We start from the raw sequence: 18,500 nt of genomic DNA, 5'->3' as shown, positions 1-18,500 counted from the left end.
TATATTTTTTTAAATAGGAAGGAAAGACTGAATTTATATTTTCTGATAAATGCATATATATATATATATATATATATATATATATATATATATATATATATATATGCAAAAATATATATATATATAGGTATATGCAAACATATACAATGAATGTAAACCACTTCTCAAAAAAAAAAAAAAAAAACACTACTACTTCATGCTGTAGAATTGATCGATGTTCAAACTTTTGAATACAAAAAGGAAATGAATTGATTTCATAATATGACATTTTTCCACTAGGTGAATTAAGTTTTTTTATGATATGAATTTTTGTCAATGAATATTCATTACAAATATTATCGGCATGGAAATATATCGAAACGTTTGGAATTTTCTTTAAGTTTATACAAGGTGTCCCGAGAGTAACTATACATAATCTTATCAGGGTTAGAGTACGACTAGGGCTGTACGCATTAATTTCTGTCTTTCCTCAGAAAGCTTCAGGGTGAGTTTTCATATTTATGGAAATAATAAAACCACCATCAGAACCAAACTGACCTGCGGAATTTATTGCAACTTGGAATTGTAGAGAGATATTAATTATTTCAATATTCCAGGACCGGACTCATTATTCCTCAGTGTTCAGGTTAAAAATATCAATTTGTATTTCGAATTTGAAATAATCCTTTAGATTTCTACGAAGGTCATAAATTCAGCTTCAATACCAAAATCACTCAGAGTTATTTTGTTTTTTTTGAAGATCTGACGTTATTCGATGATTTCTCCAAAACTACAAAAAATCGATACTTACTTTGATGATTAGATACCACCATAGAATGTTACTCTGAGGGTACCGCGAATTTCATTTTGGAACCATTAGTCTATGGTGACAACTTGTCACTCAGTATCAGTCAGCTTCTATTTGTTTGTTGTATTTTTGTTGATTTTTTCATAATGGAAACGAGATATTATTCAGAAAAAGGACGACCTGGTGGAGAACACAAGCTAGCTCTCCATGCAAGCAGAAAAGTATTTGAGAGAATAACTGGTCATCTAGACAGAAAAGAAAGGCTCAAAGAAGATCTGGAGAAAGAAGCTGCTCACAGGAAATATCTAAGAGATGCAACAAAAGCAATGACATCTCAATGGGATAACTCTGTAGAAGTAGGTAGTGTTCGAGTTTCTCAGAATTGAAAATATAAATGAAATTATGAATTTCGATCATGAAATTTGATGATACTGATGAGATTTTTTTTCTCATAGTTCCAATCCGTTATCGAATATTGGATAAGATTACCATAAAATAATAGATATGCCTTCACCAGAAAAGGTTCTTTATACCATCTTCTATTAGGTCAAATTTGTCAATGTTTTCGGAATTCAAGTTTTAGAGAGTTTATTATTTCTTAAAAACATTAAGTGATTTATTTTCGAAAGCGATGATAATTTCAGTCGTTCTCTAATTTTCAATAACTTCTTTTTTAATAGATCATTTTCCTCATAGATCGGTGAAAGTTCAACTTTTAGAAAAAAGGTAGATAAAAACAGAAAAAAAAATCGAAAAATGAATGATAACTGAGCAGTAGGTCCTCCAACCAATTCACAAACCCTACTTATGACGAATTCTGATATGAAAATAATTTATATAAAAACTAAAAAAAAGATATAAATGAGATAAATATGTGGATGGATATACGGGATATGTTAGAAACTTTTGTATCATTTGAGAATCATACTGTATATGATAGTATAACAATTGAATGATTATGAGTTCAATTATTATGGTTATCCTCCTTTTGTCTAATCTGTTTTAAATCTATTATTCTGTTTTTCTTTGATTCTGTTGGTGTATTATTCTGCTATTCAATCATACGGTAATTCTGTTACATAGAATTTGAGGAAGAAGAAGGAAGAAGCCCGTCAACAAAAATTAGCTCAGAAAGCTGACGATCGTGTGGAACAGTACTTCAAAGTCTTAAAAACCCAAGCTGAAGACCGAAAGCGTTACAATGAAGAAATTAAACAGAAAATTTTTATGATGAGAGGTTCCCAGCGAGAAATCAATTCAAGCGTGCTTTTTTCTGATTGTTTGTACACTAACGATAAATTTATCGAACATAAAAAAAGAGAGAAGGAAAAGATAGATGAAGATTGGAGGCAGTTCGAACAGCAAATAATCAGGGAAGATAAGGAATTCAAAGAGAATACTCTTATAGAAACATGTAAGAAGAGAACTGCAGCAATAAATAATGCAAATTTCGTGAGAGAACAGTAAGTTATAAATCGAAACAGCTGTAGATTCGTAAGTGGGGTTTTCCAATAGTGAAGATACAATTTAAAAATAAAAAAAACACATATATTATTCAGCGAGACATTGTGATACAATATTACAATGTATCACACTTCACAGAAATATCGAGTCTAGCTACGAAAATTTGAACTTCCTTTTTATTTTTTTGTTTAAGTAATAGGCTGGTGCCAGAATTGTCAAATAACTTGTTACTTTGTTCAGTTGTTATGTGAAATCATAACATAAAAACCTGAATCCTGTTTGATAATTAACGTTCTATTAATTACATAATCATGCTGATACCAACGCTCTACAATCGCGTACAATTGGCAATGTCTGTAGAAATTATTCTAAATAATTAAAAAAACTCGTGGTTTCACATATCAACTGTCAAAAAAACTACTTGTTAATAAAATAAATAATGAAGTTCAAATTTGGGTAGCTAGACTCAATATTTTGTGTAGAGTGTAATACATTGTTGAATTCATAATTTTTTTTATCACCCCATAAGGAAAACCAATCATAAAAAACAAATTGACTATCGCATCTCTGAAACAATGGGAAACAGACAAAATCAGATACCATTAGAACCTCCATATTGGATAATAGCTACAAACCGAATTTCGAGATGTTATCTCTAAAAACAAATGATGAAATACAGAAAAAAAGAAAATCTCGATTTTAAGTTCTTTCGAGATATCTCGGGAACCATTGGAGATATTTTAGATTTGTTCAAACCGATACACTCATCCCTAAATATAGCAACTTTTTTGTAATTTTAGCCACCCTGTATTTCTAACGGTTTTCGATATCCCTGTATTATCACTCTGCATAGTTCTAACCCTGTATAATGATGAAATAATTTAACGAGCTCTCAAAAGCTACAAAATTGTTCGAATAACAACAATAATATAATACTGGAGAGGTGAAATCAGATACTAACATATTTTGTTCATATTTCTTTAAGAATGGCACATAAGCAGAAACTCCGAGAAGAAGAAGAGAAAACCAAGCTTGAAAATGAGAAATCGGACAACGCCAAACAATTACAAGAAATGGCAATAATCCGCAAGAACGCAGAAGATGATGTAATCCGTATTCTACTTAACTCTTTAAATTTTGTCCAAATTCAATTTGTTTCTTCATTTTTCACAGTTCATCAAGGCGAAGCGTTGTTCCTTGAAGATATTGCAAGATAGCAGGGATGAAGCCAAAAGGAAACATCAAGTACAAGAAAAAGAAGCCGCTGAATTGGAAACAGTTTGTGAGATATATAAGGATACCAGAACTCAAATCAATTGTCAACGAGAAAAGATGAGAAAGAATGTAGGCCATACCTAATCTTATAGTGATAGTACCTTTTTTTCAAATGTACAATAACAACGTCATATTTTGACTGAAGAAATTATCGAAACGTACTACTTTTACTCCATCAGATGGTTCAATTGTTGACAATACAGTTTACAGTTGAGCCGTACGGGAGCAGCTTATAGTAGGAAATTCCCTGCCATTCCCACCAAACAAACAGCAAAACCTTCCTAACCGTCAATCCTAGCTTGGCCACCGTTTGCGCCGGCTCACCGCGTTTCAACCACGACCGTTTCAGCTTGACGTTGTCGTCAGTGATCCACTTTTCATCACCAGTAACAAAGCGCTTCAAAAATGGGACGATTTTGTTGAGATTCGCAGATGGAAGTTCGGTCCATGAGGTTTTTTGCATTAACTTGTGTGGTCCATCAGCTTCTTGAGACCAGTCTTGAGCAAATGGTTCCAAACAGTTTTTTGTGTAATTTTTAGCTCTTGGGAAATTGAAAAAGTGCTTACATGACGGTCATACTCGACAGTATCCATCATTTTAACGACATTTTAGAAAATTGGCCTTCCAGTGCATGGTGCATCTTTGACTCCGAAATTACCGGAACGGAATGGACGAAACCAAAATGGCGCGTGATTGATTTTTAAAGTATCATGACCATAAACACTATTTATATATTCAGCCGCCTGGCCTGCATTTTCGCCTTTATCGCAGAAAAGCTGTAAAATACAGCGTATTTCCTCCTTACTATTGTCCATCTTTCACGCGCGCTCAAACTAAACTTAATTGTCCGTCTTTATAATAAAAACGCCTATGGCAGTTATGTTGTTAGCAATTTGAAATTTTCTCATTCAATATTCTTTCACATATCCTTAAGGAATGCATGTTATATTGAATTAAAACACAAATGTTTGAAAACTTATTTAGTATGAAAGCCAAAATCTACCACATTTGAAGAAAACGCTGTTTGTGATTGGACAGCGTAAAACATCAACAGTTCACGATTTGCAATAACTTTGTTACCTTCAATAGGATATACAAAAGCGGCTAGATTTTCAAGACATCGCCTTTCGTAAGCTCGAAGAGATTCAGAAGCAGCTGGTCTCCAATGAGGATCAACTAATAGCCAACGCAATAGCCGAAAAAGAAGAAGTGTAATCCTTTCAATGCGTAAGGCCGAATTTTTTTGAATAATGACATTTTTACAGGGAGAATTTCGCAAGACGAAAACGTGAACAATATCAGGCTAGGCTCCTCAAAGAAAGAAAAGAAAACTTTGACAATGCTATCCAAAAGGCAAAAGACAAGGAAGACATAGAAAAGGAGGGACGTAAATGGGAAATGATGAACAGAATAAAACTGATTGAAATTTGTAAGAAAGAAGAGGAACAGAGGGAAGAAGATCGGAAAAAGAAAATGAAAAACTACAGAGCGTTATTAGACGAGCAAGTGGTTTGTGAAATGCGAAATAATTTGGAATATTTCAGATAGAACGATTGAAACCATCACTATGAGATTTACAAAAAATAAATAATTAGTTTCACCTTGTCCTTCAAGTTGATTATGATTTTTCAGAAAGGAAATGACCAACTGAGGGCTGAAAAACAGGCAATAGAGGATGCTTTCAAATGGAATGATTTCCCAGAAAAAGATCAGATGTTCCTAGAGTACGGTGCAGAGATGTTAGCGAAACAGAAGGCTGCTGGAAAATCTACTTATCCGATAGAATCGGCGATATTGGTAATTATTTTGATTTATTCAATCTCTTTCAAGTTCGAGAATAGTTGTGAGAACTTAGAAACTAGAATAAGTATAACATATTAATCATATTATCATTTCAAACCGAAATATTCAGGTAGTATCCTTGGAAACTAATGTTATTTTTGATAAACAGCATTTGTGGGTTAGGTGTTTGCACATATCAAAGCTGTTCTAATGAACTTCAATGAAATCAAAATCAACAAAATTTGAATTTTATGGTTACCAGGTAATAGTTCATAAGCTGAACAGCATGATACAAAGAAATATTCTTATTTCGTCGTATCAACTATCATGATTTTGAACACTTCCTACAATAATATTTCCTAGAGCCGATGAAGTTGCCGATGGATGCTGGGATTGCTCGGTCATGAAAAAATAAGCAATTATGCTAATCGAAAAAGGTTCCGAAGCAATAGAAAAATCATGCGTCAAAATTTGCGATTGAGTAACATATTTCTCAAACATCTATCTGTGTTATCATCCTTCATGTGTTTGATTGATCGTAGTATGGTAATAACTCTTCAACTGCATTAAAAAATTATTTGAAATAGATTTAGAAATAGCCAATGAAATAAAAAAATGAAAACGTATTTATAGGTGTACAACTCTGCGTCCGCCGTTTTGAAATAGATGGCTGTAGCGGTAGTCGAGATAAATAGATCGTAGATGTTATAGTTATACAATAAGTTCAGCTGTTTGTAAACACAACGTCGTCGAAATATTAGTCGATTTTTGTCTGCATCATAAAGTTATTCTGGATTAAAAATGTCTGCTTAGGAGCCAAATTCTGGTCATTTTCGGGAGATTGTAATTTTGTGGTTTAAAATGAAGAAATCTGCGGCTGAAGCTCATCGAATGCTCTCAAATACATATGGTGAGGACCCTATTAGTGGAAGATGGGTTATTTTGATGACGAAGACCAGCATATCAATGGAAGAGAGAAGTTTTTCGAAGATGCAGAATTGAAGGCATTACTTGATCAAGACTCGTGTCGAACGCATCAAGAATTGGCAGTATCATTGGGAGTGACGCAACAAGCTATTTCAAAACGCTTAAAGGTCATTCAGGAACAAGAAAATTGATTGCCGTTCGAATTGAAACCGAGATATGTTGAACGGCTTTTGTTTGCTTGTGGACAGCTGTTTGCACTCAAAAGACGGAATGGATTTCTGAATCACATTGGGATTGGAGACGAAAACTGTGTCCCTCACGATAATCCCAAGCACAGCAAATTATGGGGATATCCCAGCCATGCTTCCACGTCGACGGCCAAACCGAATATACACGGTTCCAACGTCATACTCAGTATTTGGTGGGATCAGCTAAGCGTAGTGTATTATGAGTTGTTGAAACCGACTGAAACAATTACAGGTGGTCGTTATCGAACGCAATTGATGTGTGTAAGTCGAGCATTGAAAGACAAACGGCAGCAATAAAACGAAAGACATGATAAAATGATTTTACAGCATAACAATGCTCGACCCCATGTTGCGAAAGTGGTCGTGCAGACGTTGCTCTCTCGGACTATCACTTGTTTCGATCAATGGCACACGGCCTGGCTAGCCAGCACTTCCGGTCTTATGGAGAAGATGAAATATGAGAGAAATTAGTGGCCAGCGATGGACAATACTTTGAATCATAAATGTATAACCAGTTTTTCACAGTAAAGCTTCGAATTTCGGAAAAAACGGCAGAAGCAAAGTTGTATGCCTATGTAGGAAGTACAATGGGAAGTGAGAGATTGACTGCGCTCGCTCTGTCAAATTTTTATTATAATTTTGAATTCGATATTGAGAATGTATCACATATCCTAGAAACACCTGAAAGAAAACTTTATGTTTGAGATTATTTATATTTAGCATTTACTTTGACCTTCAGTTCAATCTGCATAATTTTGGAAATTGAAACATAACAATAATCAGATAGGGATACTCAAAGGAATTCAATTAATCAATATTTCAGGAGTACAAAAAGAAACACGGACTACTGCCAAGGAAATCAAAAATTGGTGGATCGAACTCTGAAGAGAATAAAACAGAAAAAGGTATTAAACTTCCGAAGATAACTAGAAGAATTTGCCCCAATAAGAACGAATCTGCAGGCGTCCAAGATTGTTTTTGTATTGACTAACGATATATGTTTTTTTGACATTTTTCAATATACTATTTTTTTGGATAGGCTTCTGTTACTAGTCTTTTTTTGCGAAGGGTTCTTCATTTCCATATTTGAATAACTATTCAATACTGCTAGTGACATCTATGGAATTTTTTGGAAGTGAATTCATGTTGAGAAGAAGCCGATGACGGTATAATGAAGCTCCCGGCGATAACCAGCAGATGGTAGCTTCACTGAAAACAACTAAGCAGTTTTCTGCCTCTACTTAAAATTTATTTGAGATATTACAGCATAGATAGCTCTGGTACAAGTAATACTTGAAGCCCAAAAAAGCAGTTTTCTGCCTCTACTTAAAATTTATTTGAGATATTACAGCATAGATAGCTCTGGTACAAGTAATACTTGAAGCCCAACAAAGCAGTTTTCTGCCTCTACTTAAAATTCATTTGAGATATTACAGCATAGATAGCTCTGATACAAGTATTACTTGAAGCCCATACTACATTTTATCAGGAGTTGCTCCTTATCAGGACATAGAAATAGACCATTCATTCGTAGCCAGTTAAGTACACATGCACTTAAATTCTTCCAATCAAAAATGTATTTACCAGATGATTGAGATAGAGTTTTGTTGATTTCAAAATAATCTTGCTGATTTTCCTGCCAGATGTATGTAGGTTTGTACATAAGATATAATGCCCTCACTTCAGATAATATCTACTAATCATAGGTACTTTCGTTATTTCCATTAATAAAAGCTTTGAATCATTCGAAAAAATTCCCAGCGAACAACCTTTATTATTACTTTTTAGAATGTATAGAAGAATTAAAAAAAAAATACAAATTGAATCAACAAACTCTTTCAACATTCAGGTTGAATATTTTATAGTTCTGGTGCAGCGATCAATATGAAATATTATTGCATGAAGCTTGAAATTATTTCATAAATACACGCAAAAACTCAACTCGGCCAGATCTGTTATCACTGTTATGTTTTCTTTCGATAAAATCTCGCATGAAATTTGAATTTTTTTTCTGAATGTTATTGAAAAATTTCATCTCGTTCGGATTCAAATTTTCGAACCCCCAAATTAATGGCCAGATTTGGCCACAAACGTTTTTCCGTTCTATATGTATTTTACAATTGGAGGGACAGAATTGAACTCAAGGATGACTTCATCTTTATTATTGTTGTTATTCTCGGCTGAAATATTTGAAAAATTTAATTTTTTTTAGACGACTTTAATCCACATATCAAAACTACACGCACTGATGTTTATCATAGAATATTCACCTTGAAAGTTTTTCGAAATAGGACTAATTCACTGTTGTATAAAACTTGCAGTTTTCTTATTCTATTAATTTATTTGTTTTAGTTTTTCAGAAATGAATTGTTTTTATTGATTCCAACTAAAGTGAAAATCATTGGGATGCATCAATTTTCGTACCAATTTTCATGACAATACTTATAACGTTTTTTTCAATTATAGATCTATGCAGAATTCGTATTCTTTCTTCCTAAGAATGAAACGAAGCTTGTAAAATAGTAGTCATCCTTCTTCGAACGTTCAACTTCACTGTGTAATCAAAAATAAGATAGGTACATACATCTCTTTCTTCTTTGGTGCCTGCCAAAACAACATAATTAATTGTCAATCAAGTGTCTATTAACCGGACTGATGGGAATCAGAGATAACATTATATGATTATCCGAAGACCACCTTAGAATATTGTAACAATGAAAAATACACACCGATAGACATTGATTATTCTATCAATACAGAAACAGACCTAAATGTTACAATGTTGAAATTTTTTTATCATTCATTTCTTTCAAATAATAAGACTGATTCATAATGAATGAATTAAATACATAAAACATAATAACACAAATACATTTTCTATGTTTCATCACTCCAAAGTTGAACAATTTCGACCTATGACTTCTTTAGTGGTGGTAGAAATCTGATAGTAACTATTTCCTAATTAATTGTATATCGTCAAGTTGTCGGAAGATGATTCTATAATTTTTGCTATCAAGTTCTCGATCCTGAAGAATAAATGAAATATTGTTATAATTCTCCAGAAAAGCTGTGAATTCGCACCAATTTTTTTTAACGTTTTCAAATTTCTACACATACGTAAACTAGCATATTTGTTTCGAATTCTAAATAAAATGTTATACGTCCGAAACTATTATGGCTAAATCTTTAATACGTAGAAATAACTGAAATAATAAAAAGTAAAGGTTTTGTTTTGAATATCTTGAGTTTTGACGCATTTGAGTTGTTTAAGTTCATGTTCTTCTCATAAACAACCTATACGTTTTTGGTCCAAACAGTATTATAATGAAAGAACCCAAAATGAAAAAGATTTTTCCGAAGAAAACTTGGTCTGCACAAATATCTAAAAAATATGGGTCCTCATCGCCACCTTTTTTTTTCATGAGAATCCCATTCACTCATGAACTGTTCAGTTATGGCATATGACTGAAATAGTCATCAAATAAGCTATTCAAAGACGCAATAATATACTAGGGGTGTCATTTGAATTAGGAAAGTAGTAGTCTATTTCCGGTATAATCAGAAGTTGTAGAGGTCTGAAAATATTTTCGGGAGAAAGATCATTGTCTCAAGCCCCAATATACAAATTTTCAGCACAAAATTACGATCAGGTATCCATAAACGTCTAGAAGTCCATCGCGGTGAAAAAAAAAGAGTTCAGGGCACCTTGAAGATTTTTTCTCTAATTCTTATATATTTCGAGATGCTTTCAGTGGGAATCGAATTTGGAACAGCCTGTACATGAATAAAATATTTGGCTTCAATCGTTCGCAGTTATGAGGGCTATTTTTTCAACACCCCATAATCATAGGATGCTATTCATTTCAAGTTCTCTCAATGATTCCTATCACTTTCTACGTAATATAATACATTTTAAAAAATTTTGAAGCGTACTATTAAAATATTCGAGAAAATCGAGGAGAAAATATATTTGATCTGAAGAAATTTCACAATGTCATTGTCACCTAATCTTCTGATAGATGAATTAACACCTGATTGAAGAAACGTGTTAATAAATTACTTTCCACTAATAATTATTACTCCCCTGAATTACCGAAATGAAACACATTTTAACATCAACCTGTATATATTTATAAATAAATAAAATTTCAATTCAGTATTTACAATATCGATATATCTATATACAATTTCACAGAACTTTTGGCAAGACTCTATCCAAAATAGTTTGAGTATTTTTGGAAATTTACACAATACAAATATAGGAACAACGTTCTATTCGACCAGATTTTGAACTTAGACATCATTATTGTCACTTTATTATCTTCCTTCACGGACTATAGGAAATATCCTCAATTTGGCACTTGGAGATTCACATAATTCGTATCTTATCTACATTAACGTTATTTTCTAGGAATACTCGAAATGTTCAACATCGACCAGTAGCAGTATGGCACGTGGAGATTCAAGCTTTTATGGTTCAATCGTTGTCATCCTGTTTTTTGCGAAGTTTTCCTTCTTTTTGTATAGTCTTGGTGATCGTATTCACCCCTTCAGCTACTTGGGCTGGATCATCGTCCTTGACTATATTGGACAGGGTCATTATATACGAGCACGCTATCCTTAACACAGATAATTTTGAAAGTTTTTGGTTGTGGGAATAGGAAGGTATGGACTTTCTTAAAGTGTCGAATGCTGCACTTATAGTATGCACTCTGGTTCTTTCTCTAGCGTTCGCTTCTATTCTTCGTTCTCTTGTCATATTCTTGTAGTTCCTTTGCTCTCTTTTCCCACAGTTGCTGTCTGGTCTTTTTAAAGCTGGAAAGGTTTCAGAACTTGTTAAAATCATTCTTTCAGTATCCATTGAAGACATGCAAGAAGCTTGGGGGTGTAAAGGGACCCTAGGTATATCCTGCCTTGATGAACTTGAACAGCTTATCTCCACTTCCTTCTTAACACTAATCTCAGTCTTCTGGCACTTCTTGATTAAAGCTACTGGTTCATCAGCGTCGAATTTCACAGGTGAGGGTGGCCTAAAATACCCGTTAGTCATCCTAGGTATGTCCACAGGGTTGGTAAAACCGTAAGGGTGTAAAACTGGCATTCGAGGCACCACAAATCTTTGTCCGATCACCGAGTCACAGTCAGGTTTTTCCGATTTAACAACTGGCGCTACTATATTGTTAACTTCCGGCCTTTTGGCTTCCGGTTTCGCCTTGGGGCTCCAGGGCCGGAAGGGCGCACTCTCACTGTGTTTTTCCGAAAGTTTTTCCGACTGGACCTTCAGACACATGCGTTTTTTCAGGGGTCCTGTGAACTTATCGGGCACTTTGCGGGGTTCGGAGCATTTTCTCTTGTTTCTTGAGGAGATGGGGATGACTTTCACCTCGACACTGTCCTCGCTATTGTCTGTGGGGGAGTGGATGTCCTCGAAGAATTCTTCTTCTTCTGCGGAGCCGAAGTCGACGTCACGTGCCTTCGACATGATGGTATCTGGAAAATTAAAGAGAATGGTTTAGTGAAAATTTTTTATGATTAATATTTCAGTTTGTTATAGAATAATAACAGCATTTCATTATTTATAGAATCCTAAATTGGAGGTACAAACGAAACAGATTTCTCGGATCATTTTGAGAAAAAAAGTCCTATGAACATCGGCTCGCAAAGTCTTTGTTTTCGAGATACAGGTGTTGAGTTCAAGTTTTTTTTCTCATAACACCTTCACTTTTCAAGATATTCAACTTGAATCCGCATAGATATTCCAATTTGAAGTTTTCATCATGTGATGTGCTAATTTTCAATGTAAATGTTTAGGGTGTTATTTTTTCTGGAACACGAGTAGTTTATAAAAATGTAAAAAGAAACTAAAATTTTTGGTTCCTTGTAATTTTGTCGTATCTGCTACCGATTTCGAGAAATAACGTTCAAATAATTATCTAGTAATCCTCAGGAAAATCCAAATTATTATGAAGATCCACTTAGTAAGCTGAGATGAATAAACTGATAATAGGTTTTGGTACTTATTTACCCAATATATACCGAAGATTGATTTAGATTCGATCAACTGATATAATCACACAAAAAAGTAGGACTACAAGAATCACCCTGTATCTCGAAAACAAAGCGTTTGCGGGCCCATGTTTATAGGACTTTTATTCTTGAAATTATCCAAGGAATCTCTCAGTTTCCTTTGCACCTCCAATTTAGGAACACCCTGAGTACTGGAATTGATTGTTTAAAATGAACTTATATTAGCCTGCATTTTTTATTTATTTCGTTGTTAAGGATTCTTTCGACGAATAAAATTTCGAACAAAGAGTGTCTGAAGTGTTGCATTGAATTTTGCAATGATGACTCATTTTTGTCTAAAATATTAAGAAATCTTTTTGAGCCACCAATGATTTCCTCTTTACAAATGATGCATTATCCTTTCGATAAAACCTTCTTCATATCGACCTGAGTACTGAAGTCGATTTTTGAAAATCGTTTGAAAATATGTATTGTAATAATTTAATTTTTTTCCCTAAATGTTTTGGATTGGGCAAGTATTTTCGAATATTGAATTCTCAAGAATAGCAAATCGGAATTACTGGGAAATTTTATTCCGATACGAACAATATTTTGGTTTTCATGAAATACAAAGTTTTTAGAATCACCAAAAAATATATCTATGAAACAAGTCTCCATGAGATTTATTCGGTTTGAATTAGTTCATATCCGGTATCGATTAATAAACTCCGAATTATTGAATAATTCGAAATTCAAAGATAAAAAGATCAAAAATACAATCAATCAATAAATAATTTTCAAATACATGCATAACTTTCCCTTACATTTCATAGTTATAGAGTATTGGTATTATTACTGCAAAATACGCATTGTTCTTTCGGAATGTACTGTATCAGAATTGCTTTACAATTTAATTTTCTATTGTTCATCGATCGTTATCAAAATTCTTAGCTGCATTATTTATTGATAATCATAACACTATAACGTTCAACATTGATAAAGAAATTCCATTAGTTTATTCCTAATGACTTGTTCCACCAAAATTTTATGTCAACATTCAATTACCAGGATGATAAAAACAATCAAGTTTTCATTCAATTGTGAAGAAATGGAAAAACAAAATTAATTGCACTTTTTACTGCACTCTTGTTTCAAAAGACTTGTACGTTTTGATTTATCGCGAAATGAGTATATAAAATTTATCGGATTCGAGCGAACTTGTTGAAACAAATAATGTCAAGAGCGTTCTTACCTTCTGATAAACAACTTAGTGTCCTTAAACCATACGTCATAATACAAGAAAATGCATTTAAAATATCACAAGTAACAGTCCAATTTTCACGTTTCCAAGTTCGAACTTTTCCTCAGCACATTTCACGTTGCTTCTATCCGGAATCGGTGGACCAGAAATCGAGCGGAGCCGACCAGATGTTGCACTTCGCGTATTGTTTCAGAATGATGATGAGAGAGTCGACGTTCCAGCAGAGAGGCCGATTTACGACCAAGTTACCAACGCGAAGGTCCAAAGAACACTAAGTCGACATGGATATTGTGTTGTAAAAGGTTGAAGGCGGATCGTAGGCGCCGTGCATTGGCGCCAGCAGTCTCGTCTCCGGACTGGGAGTGTGAGAAGTTACAGTCGTGCTGGGCTTGGAATGTAGACTTTTGGCAGGTGCTCGTTCAGATATAGGATATACCCCTAATCTACCGATGTTTTCCACTGCGTCAGGTCCGGCCTGTGTGGATTTTTCGCCGGCGCCAGGTGTGGAAATGTCCGCCGAACTGGCCGGATTTTACGTCGGTTCATTTTTTTCATTGATGAACTTTTACCTTTCGGTAATTATTTAGATTAGAGTGACTCTAAACGACTGAAAAAACATTCTTAGATGTATTATTGATAGATTGCTCTGTTAATATTTGAGATAACTTTATTAGATGTTCTGTACTATTCACTATCCTAATGGATAGCAATTTCGTGTTCGTCGCCAGATTGATGTTCGCCTCTTGTGTTTGTGTTTGTTTTTATTTTTGTGCTGTGTATTTGCTGGTTCGAATAGTTGAATAAGGCGAGGCTAAATTTGAAAATATTTGTCAATGATACATCGCACTAGAACATATGTAGTTCCGATTTTTGTTTTTAATCTGACTGACATACGTCGAAACCGTTTGTTTATTCTTCACTTTGACTAACTATTTTAAATATATTTATTTTATTAATTGTATGATGAGGTATGAAATCCAATGTTTAATGTTTCTATTTATGATTAATAAATGCTTTATTTTCAGCCTTGAAAAAAGAACAAGACGTTCCGAAACGTTGGCAAAATCATAGTTGATTATTTATTTCTGTCCAAATTCCTGTGATAAATTGCTTAATTTATTAGATGTGATTGCAAAATTGTACTGTTTGGAGTGTCACAAATTCCCGAAATTTTATGCATTACAAATGGTTTCAAAACTTGTACAATTCTTATATTGATTTGACAGAAATGTGCAACATAACCAAACTCCTTCGAATCTTCGGAAAAAATATTTAACTACTTATCCAATTCAGTAACTATTTAGATTAGAGTGGGACATAACTCTAAACGTCTAAAAAACATTCTTAGTTTTATTATTGATAGATTGCTCTGTAATATTTGAAACATGTAACTTTATTAGATGTGATTGAAAATTGTATTGTTTGAAGTTCCACAAATACCCGAAATTTCATTCATTAAAAATGGTTTCAAAACTTGTACAATTCTTATATCAATTTGCCAGAAATGTGCAATATGAGCAAACTTACATATAGGTACTCTGCAAAAACTAAACTATTTATTTCATTTTTATTTATTTATTTTTTGTTTGTTAAATTTTAGAACGACATTGTTTCCATAAAACTTAATAGTTAGTTATTATTGTTGATTTTATTTCGTGGAAAATTTTTGATAAAATATATGTTTTTATTTCGTTGTGTTTCTATTTTGAACCTGTCTTGTCAAGAAAGCATGCTGTACAATATTTTTTCCTCTCCTAATTTGATACTATAGTATCGCATATGTGTGAAGTTGATGTTCTTCTCTATCTTTATAGATAGAGAAGAACATCAACTTCACACATATGCGATACTATAGTATCAAATTATGTTGATTATTCAACATACTAGTTTCGAAGTTTGTAGTTTGGAAATTATACCAAAAATCTAATAACTCGATAACAAAGAATTGGAAAATGTTTATCAGAACCAAAGCCTTCAATTATAATAACTGTTAATAAACTTTTTGTAAAATAAGATTTTTTTCCTTCAAGCATCCTCAATGTTTTCCTGTAGTCAGGGTGTAAAAATCATTAAAAAAAAATACACGGAAATTTTTTACCTGAATTTGATGGAGCTTGGTATGCTCATTTGCGGCAATAAGAAGCTTCTTTCAAAGAGCTGGGAAAAAAATTTTAAGTTCCGATGGTGCCCCTATTTTTTTTTTGGTAGGTAGGTATGTATTCTTCTGATTGATTAAGCATTTTATATCCGCAAATCAACTTTTATCAAAACCAGTTTCTCGGTAAGTAATGAAAAGCTGCCTATTTAATGCATTTGGTCCTTACCTAAAAATTTATTATCAAATGAAAACAAAATTAATTTCCACAAATTTATTATTCGGAATAATTGTTTCGCTAACTCTGAGGCAAATTTCACATGTCGAAATGTAAAAATTAATATTTGTGGGAATTAATTCTGTTTACATTTCATTCAAAGAAAAATGGGTCAACTTCGACACTCTGCATCTAGAGAATGAAGCAAGTTAGGAAACATACCCACCCAAAGTAGAAAAAAAATGGTTTCCAAATAAAAAATATCATTGGCGCTTCAATCCTGGGTCACCCTGTTCATCATATTTTAATAAAACAATTTATCATTCTGTAAAAATCACTTTTTTGCCCTAAAGATTTACTACAAACAGTTTCTGAGCAATGGAAGTTTTTTTAATAGATTTCTCTATATGGTACTCTACAAGGATATTATTTCTTTTTTCAGCTCATGATTCTCTTACGATTTAGTTTTACATACTATAATTCCAACAGAGTTATCTGTAATGATATCAAATTACAGCATCTTGCCAGCCAATTAGCATCATCGTTTTTCAAAACAACTGCTTCAGGGAATTTGGTGCTCGAATTCCTGAATTAAATCCACGAATAATATACGTCACGTTTGGAGTTCGGAATTGCCGACATTGATTTTAAAAGTGTTTGTTAACAGAAACTTATTCAAAAAAATTCCGCACTTCCAAGCACGACAGTATCTCTATGAAAGTAACATTGAATTGAAATTCGTCAAAAGAACTTCCATTTGTTGTATCTACCGATTTATTATTCCTTATCATCACAATAGGGCTGTAACAGTCATATTGAAAAAATTATCTTTCAATATCAGTTCATATAACATACAATTTCGCACTAAGTATTTTTATTGGTGATATTAAGACAAGTGAAAATATCGGAATCGAGAATAATAATACTTGTAACGATAGTTGTAGTACAAGAAAAATAGTTAGGAATGGTTTTCTCACATGAAAATAAATATTTTATTCCTACAACGCAGGTTTTATTCGTAGATAAAACCTGCGCAGTAGGAATACATTTTTTAATTTGCATGTAAAAAAACAGGGTCTGTCTATACCGTTTCAGCCATGAGTTTAAAAATTAATATGCTTTATTTTATGCTACAGACCATCGCTATTATTCATTTTAAACAGTACGCCATTGTGGAAAGTCCTTATTTATTAAATTTTCTGGAAAGAAAAAAAAATAATTAGATTGATTTATTGAAAAATAAATATATGCGTGATATAACTTTCCGAACAATCATTTATTTTTTTATAAATTTTCACATGAAAATATTAGACAAAAAGTCTTGCCAAAGGCTGAAAGAACGGTTTTTTCAAAATTGAGAATGAAGACGTAGAAACTTATTTATTTTGAATTCTTGCATGTGGTAGAAAGAGACGATTAAACAGTTTTACCGTCCTTTTGAAATCTCCAAAACTCTGAGCAGGAAGGAGTAGTTAAACTTAAGCAGATCACGAAAGAGCCACATGGTATGAACCCCCCTTAATATTACCAAAATCATCGTTGAGTCTTGTGAAAAATTAGTGGATTGGGATTTCAATAGATTCAATAAAATACGAATGCAATTAGAATGATGCATGGATGTTACGTATTTCTCGCATTTTATCCAAAAATACATCTCTTTCGATTCATAAAAATGACACATTTTTGAAATAACTATTCGAAAAACCAATTCTAACAGTGTTCAGCGTCAATCGATCAAAGCACGGAAGTTCCTTGATATGAGCAGAGTTGTTATGATGTTTTCAGTTGTGAAATCTGGGCAATTATTACGTCACGGACACTCTCATGTCACACATGATGGAATAAATTTTCTGGCCCATTTAATCTGCACACACTTATTCGGACGGAAATATCTCGGAAGAACGTAGATATATTTCTATTTTAATGGCTTCAAATGAGAAACGCCACTTCCTAGAAGTTACCGAAAAACCTATCTACTTCGCAAACTATCATAAGATCTCATGAAGCTACTCATCCAATATATATAACAAGCTTCTTTTTATTCCCATTATTGGTTCCATTTATCGAACTCTCTTTTTATTCTAATAATTTTGGAGACCCACAGGGAAATATTCTTGGACCGCATAAGTTCGGTAGAATTTGGTGATATCAAATTGAAATGAACTATTCAGCCTGAAGAAAACAACAGCTATTGTTTACTGTCGAAATGTAATAGATTCCACACATAATTCAGAGTTTTTGAGTTATATTTTAACGAGTTCAGCAATATCAACATTTGAATAGAGAAGATCAGTAACTTCGAATTTTATTCATTTAGCTGTTTTTATAATGAGATTTACTTTATTAGTTTACGGCATTTTATACTTAAATATTCTCTTGAGATGGAGCAATACAAAAAATTGTCAACTTCAAATAACAAAGTATGTGTAGATATAAT

General features: G+C 33.1%; 2 protein-coding genes and 1 long non-coding RNA gene across 3 annotated transcripts; 2 read left to right on the top strand and 1 right to left on the bottom strand.

The window, feature by feature from the left end:
- The first annotated feature begins 856 nt into the window (after positions 1–856).
- On the top strand, positions 857–7,520 carry LOC123682969 (vicilin-like seed storage protein At2g18540). The gene is made up of 8 exons (XM_045621827.1): positions 857–1,143; positions 1,871–2,250; positions 3,237–3,357; positions 3,425–3,595; positions 4,617–4,738; positions 4,793–5,036; positions 5,160–5,324; positions 7,308–7,520. Exons 1-8 carry the CDS (start codon positions 934–936, stop codon positions 7,473–7,475), a joined length of 1,581 nt encoding a protein of 526 aa, XP_045477783.1. The 5' UTR covers positions 857–933; the 3' UTR covers positions 7,476–7,520.
- Positions 7,521–10,591: 3,071 nt separating this feature from the next.
- LOC123682967 lies at positions 10,592–14,804 on the bottom strand. The gene is made up of 2 exons (XM_045621826.1): positions 13,743–14,804; positions 10,592–11,974 (listed from the first exon to the last, which is right to left on the bottom strand). Exons 1-2 carry the CDS (start codon positions 13,780–13,782, stop codon positions 10,962–10,964), a joined length of 1,053 nt encoding a protein of 350 aa, XP_045477782.1. The 5' UTR covers positions 13,783–14,804; the 3' UTR covers positions 10,592–10,961.
- LOC123682968 lies at positions 14,179–15,442 on the top strand. Its single transcript, XR_006747923.1, has 2 exons — positions 14,179–14,719; positions 14,777–15,442. It is a non-coding gene; the product is annotated as an uncharacterized LOC123682968 (long non-coding RNA).
- The last annotated feature ends 3,058 nt before the right edge of the window (positions 15,443–18,500 follow it).

The sequence above is a fragment of the Harmonia axyridis genome, chromosome 6 (assembly GCF_914767665.1).
Source record: "Harmonia axyridis chromosome 6, icHarAxyr1.1, whole genome shotgun sequence".
Lineage (NCBI taxonomy): Eukaryota > Metazoa > Arthropoda > Insecta > Coleoptera > Coccinellidae > Harmonia > Harmonia axyridis.
This window is presented reverse-complemented; position numbering and strand designations above follow the sequence as displayed.

Coding starts and splice junctions, on each gene's coding strand:
- LOC123682969 (XM_045621827.1), top strand. CDS start 934: ATGGAAACGAGATATTATTCAGAAAAAGGACGACCTGGTGGAGAACAC. Junction 4,739..4,792: donor ATAGCCGAAAAAGAAGAAGT/GTAATCCTTTCA, acceptor ACATTTTTACAG/GGAGAATTTCGCAAGACGAA. Junction 5,037..5,159: donor CGTTATTAGACGAGCAAGTG/GTTTGTGAAATG, acceptor ATGATTTTTCAG/AAAGGAAATGACCAACTGAG.
- LOC123682967 (XM_045621826.1), bottom strand. CDS start 13,782: ATGACGTATGGTTTAAGGACACTAAGTTGTTTATCAGAAG. Junction 11,975..13,742: donor ACTAAGTTGTTTATCAGAAG/GTAAGAACGCTC, acceptor TTAATTTTCCAG/ATACCATCATGTCGAAGGCA.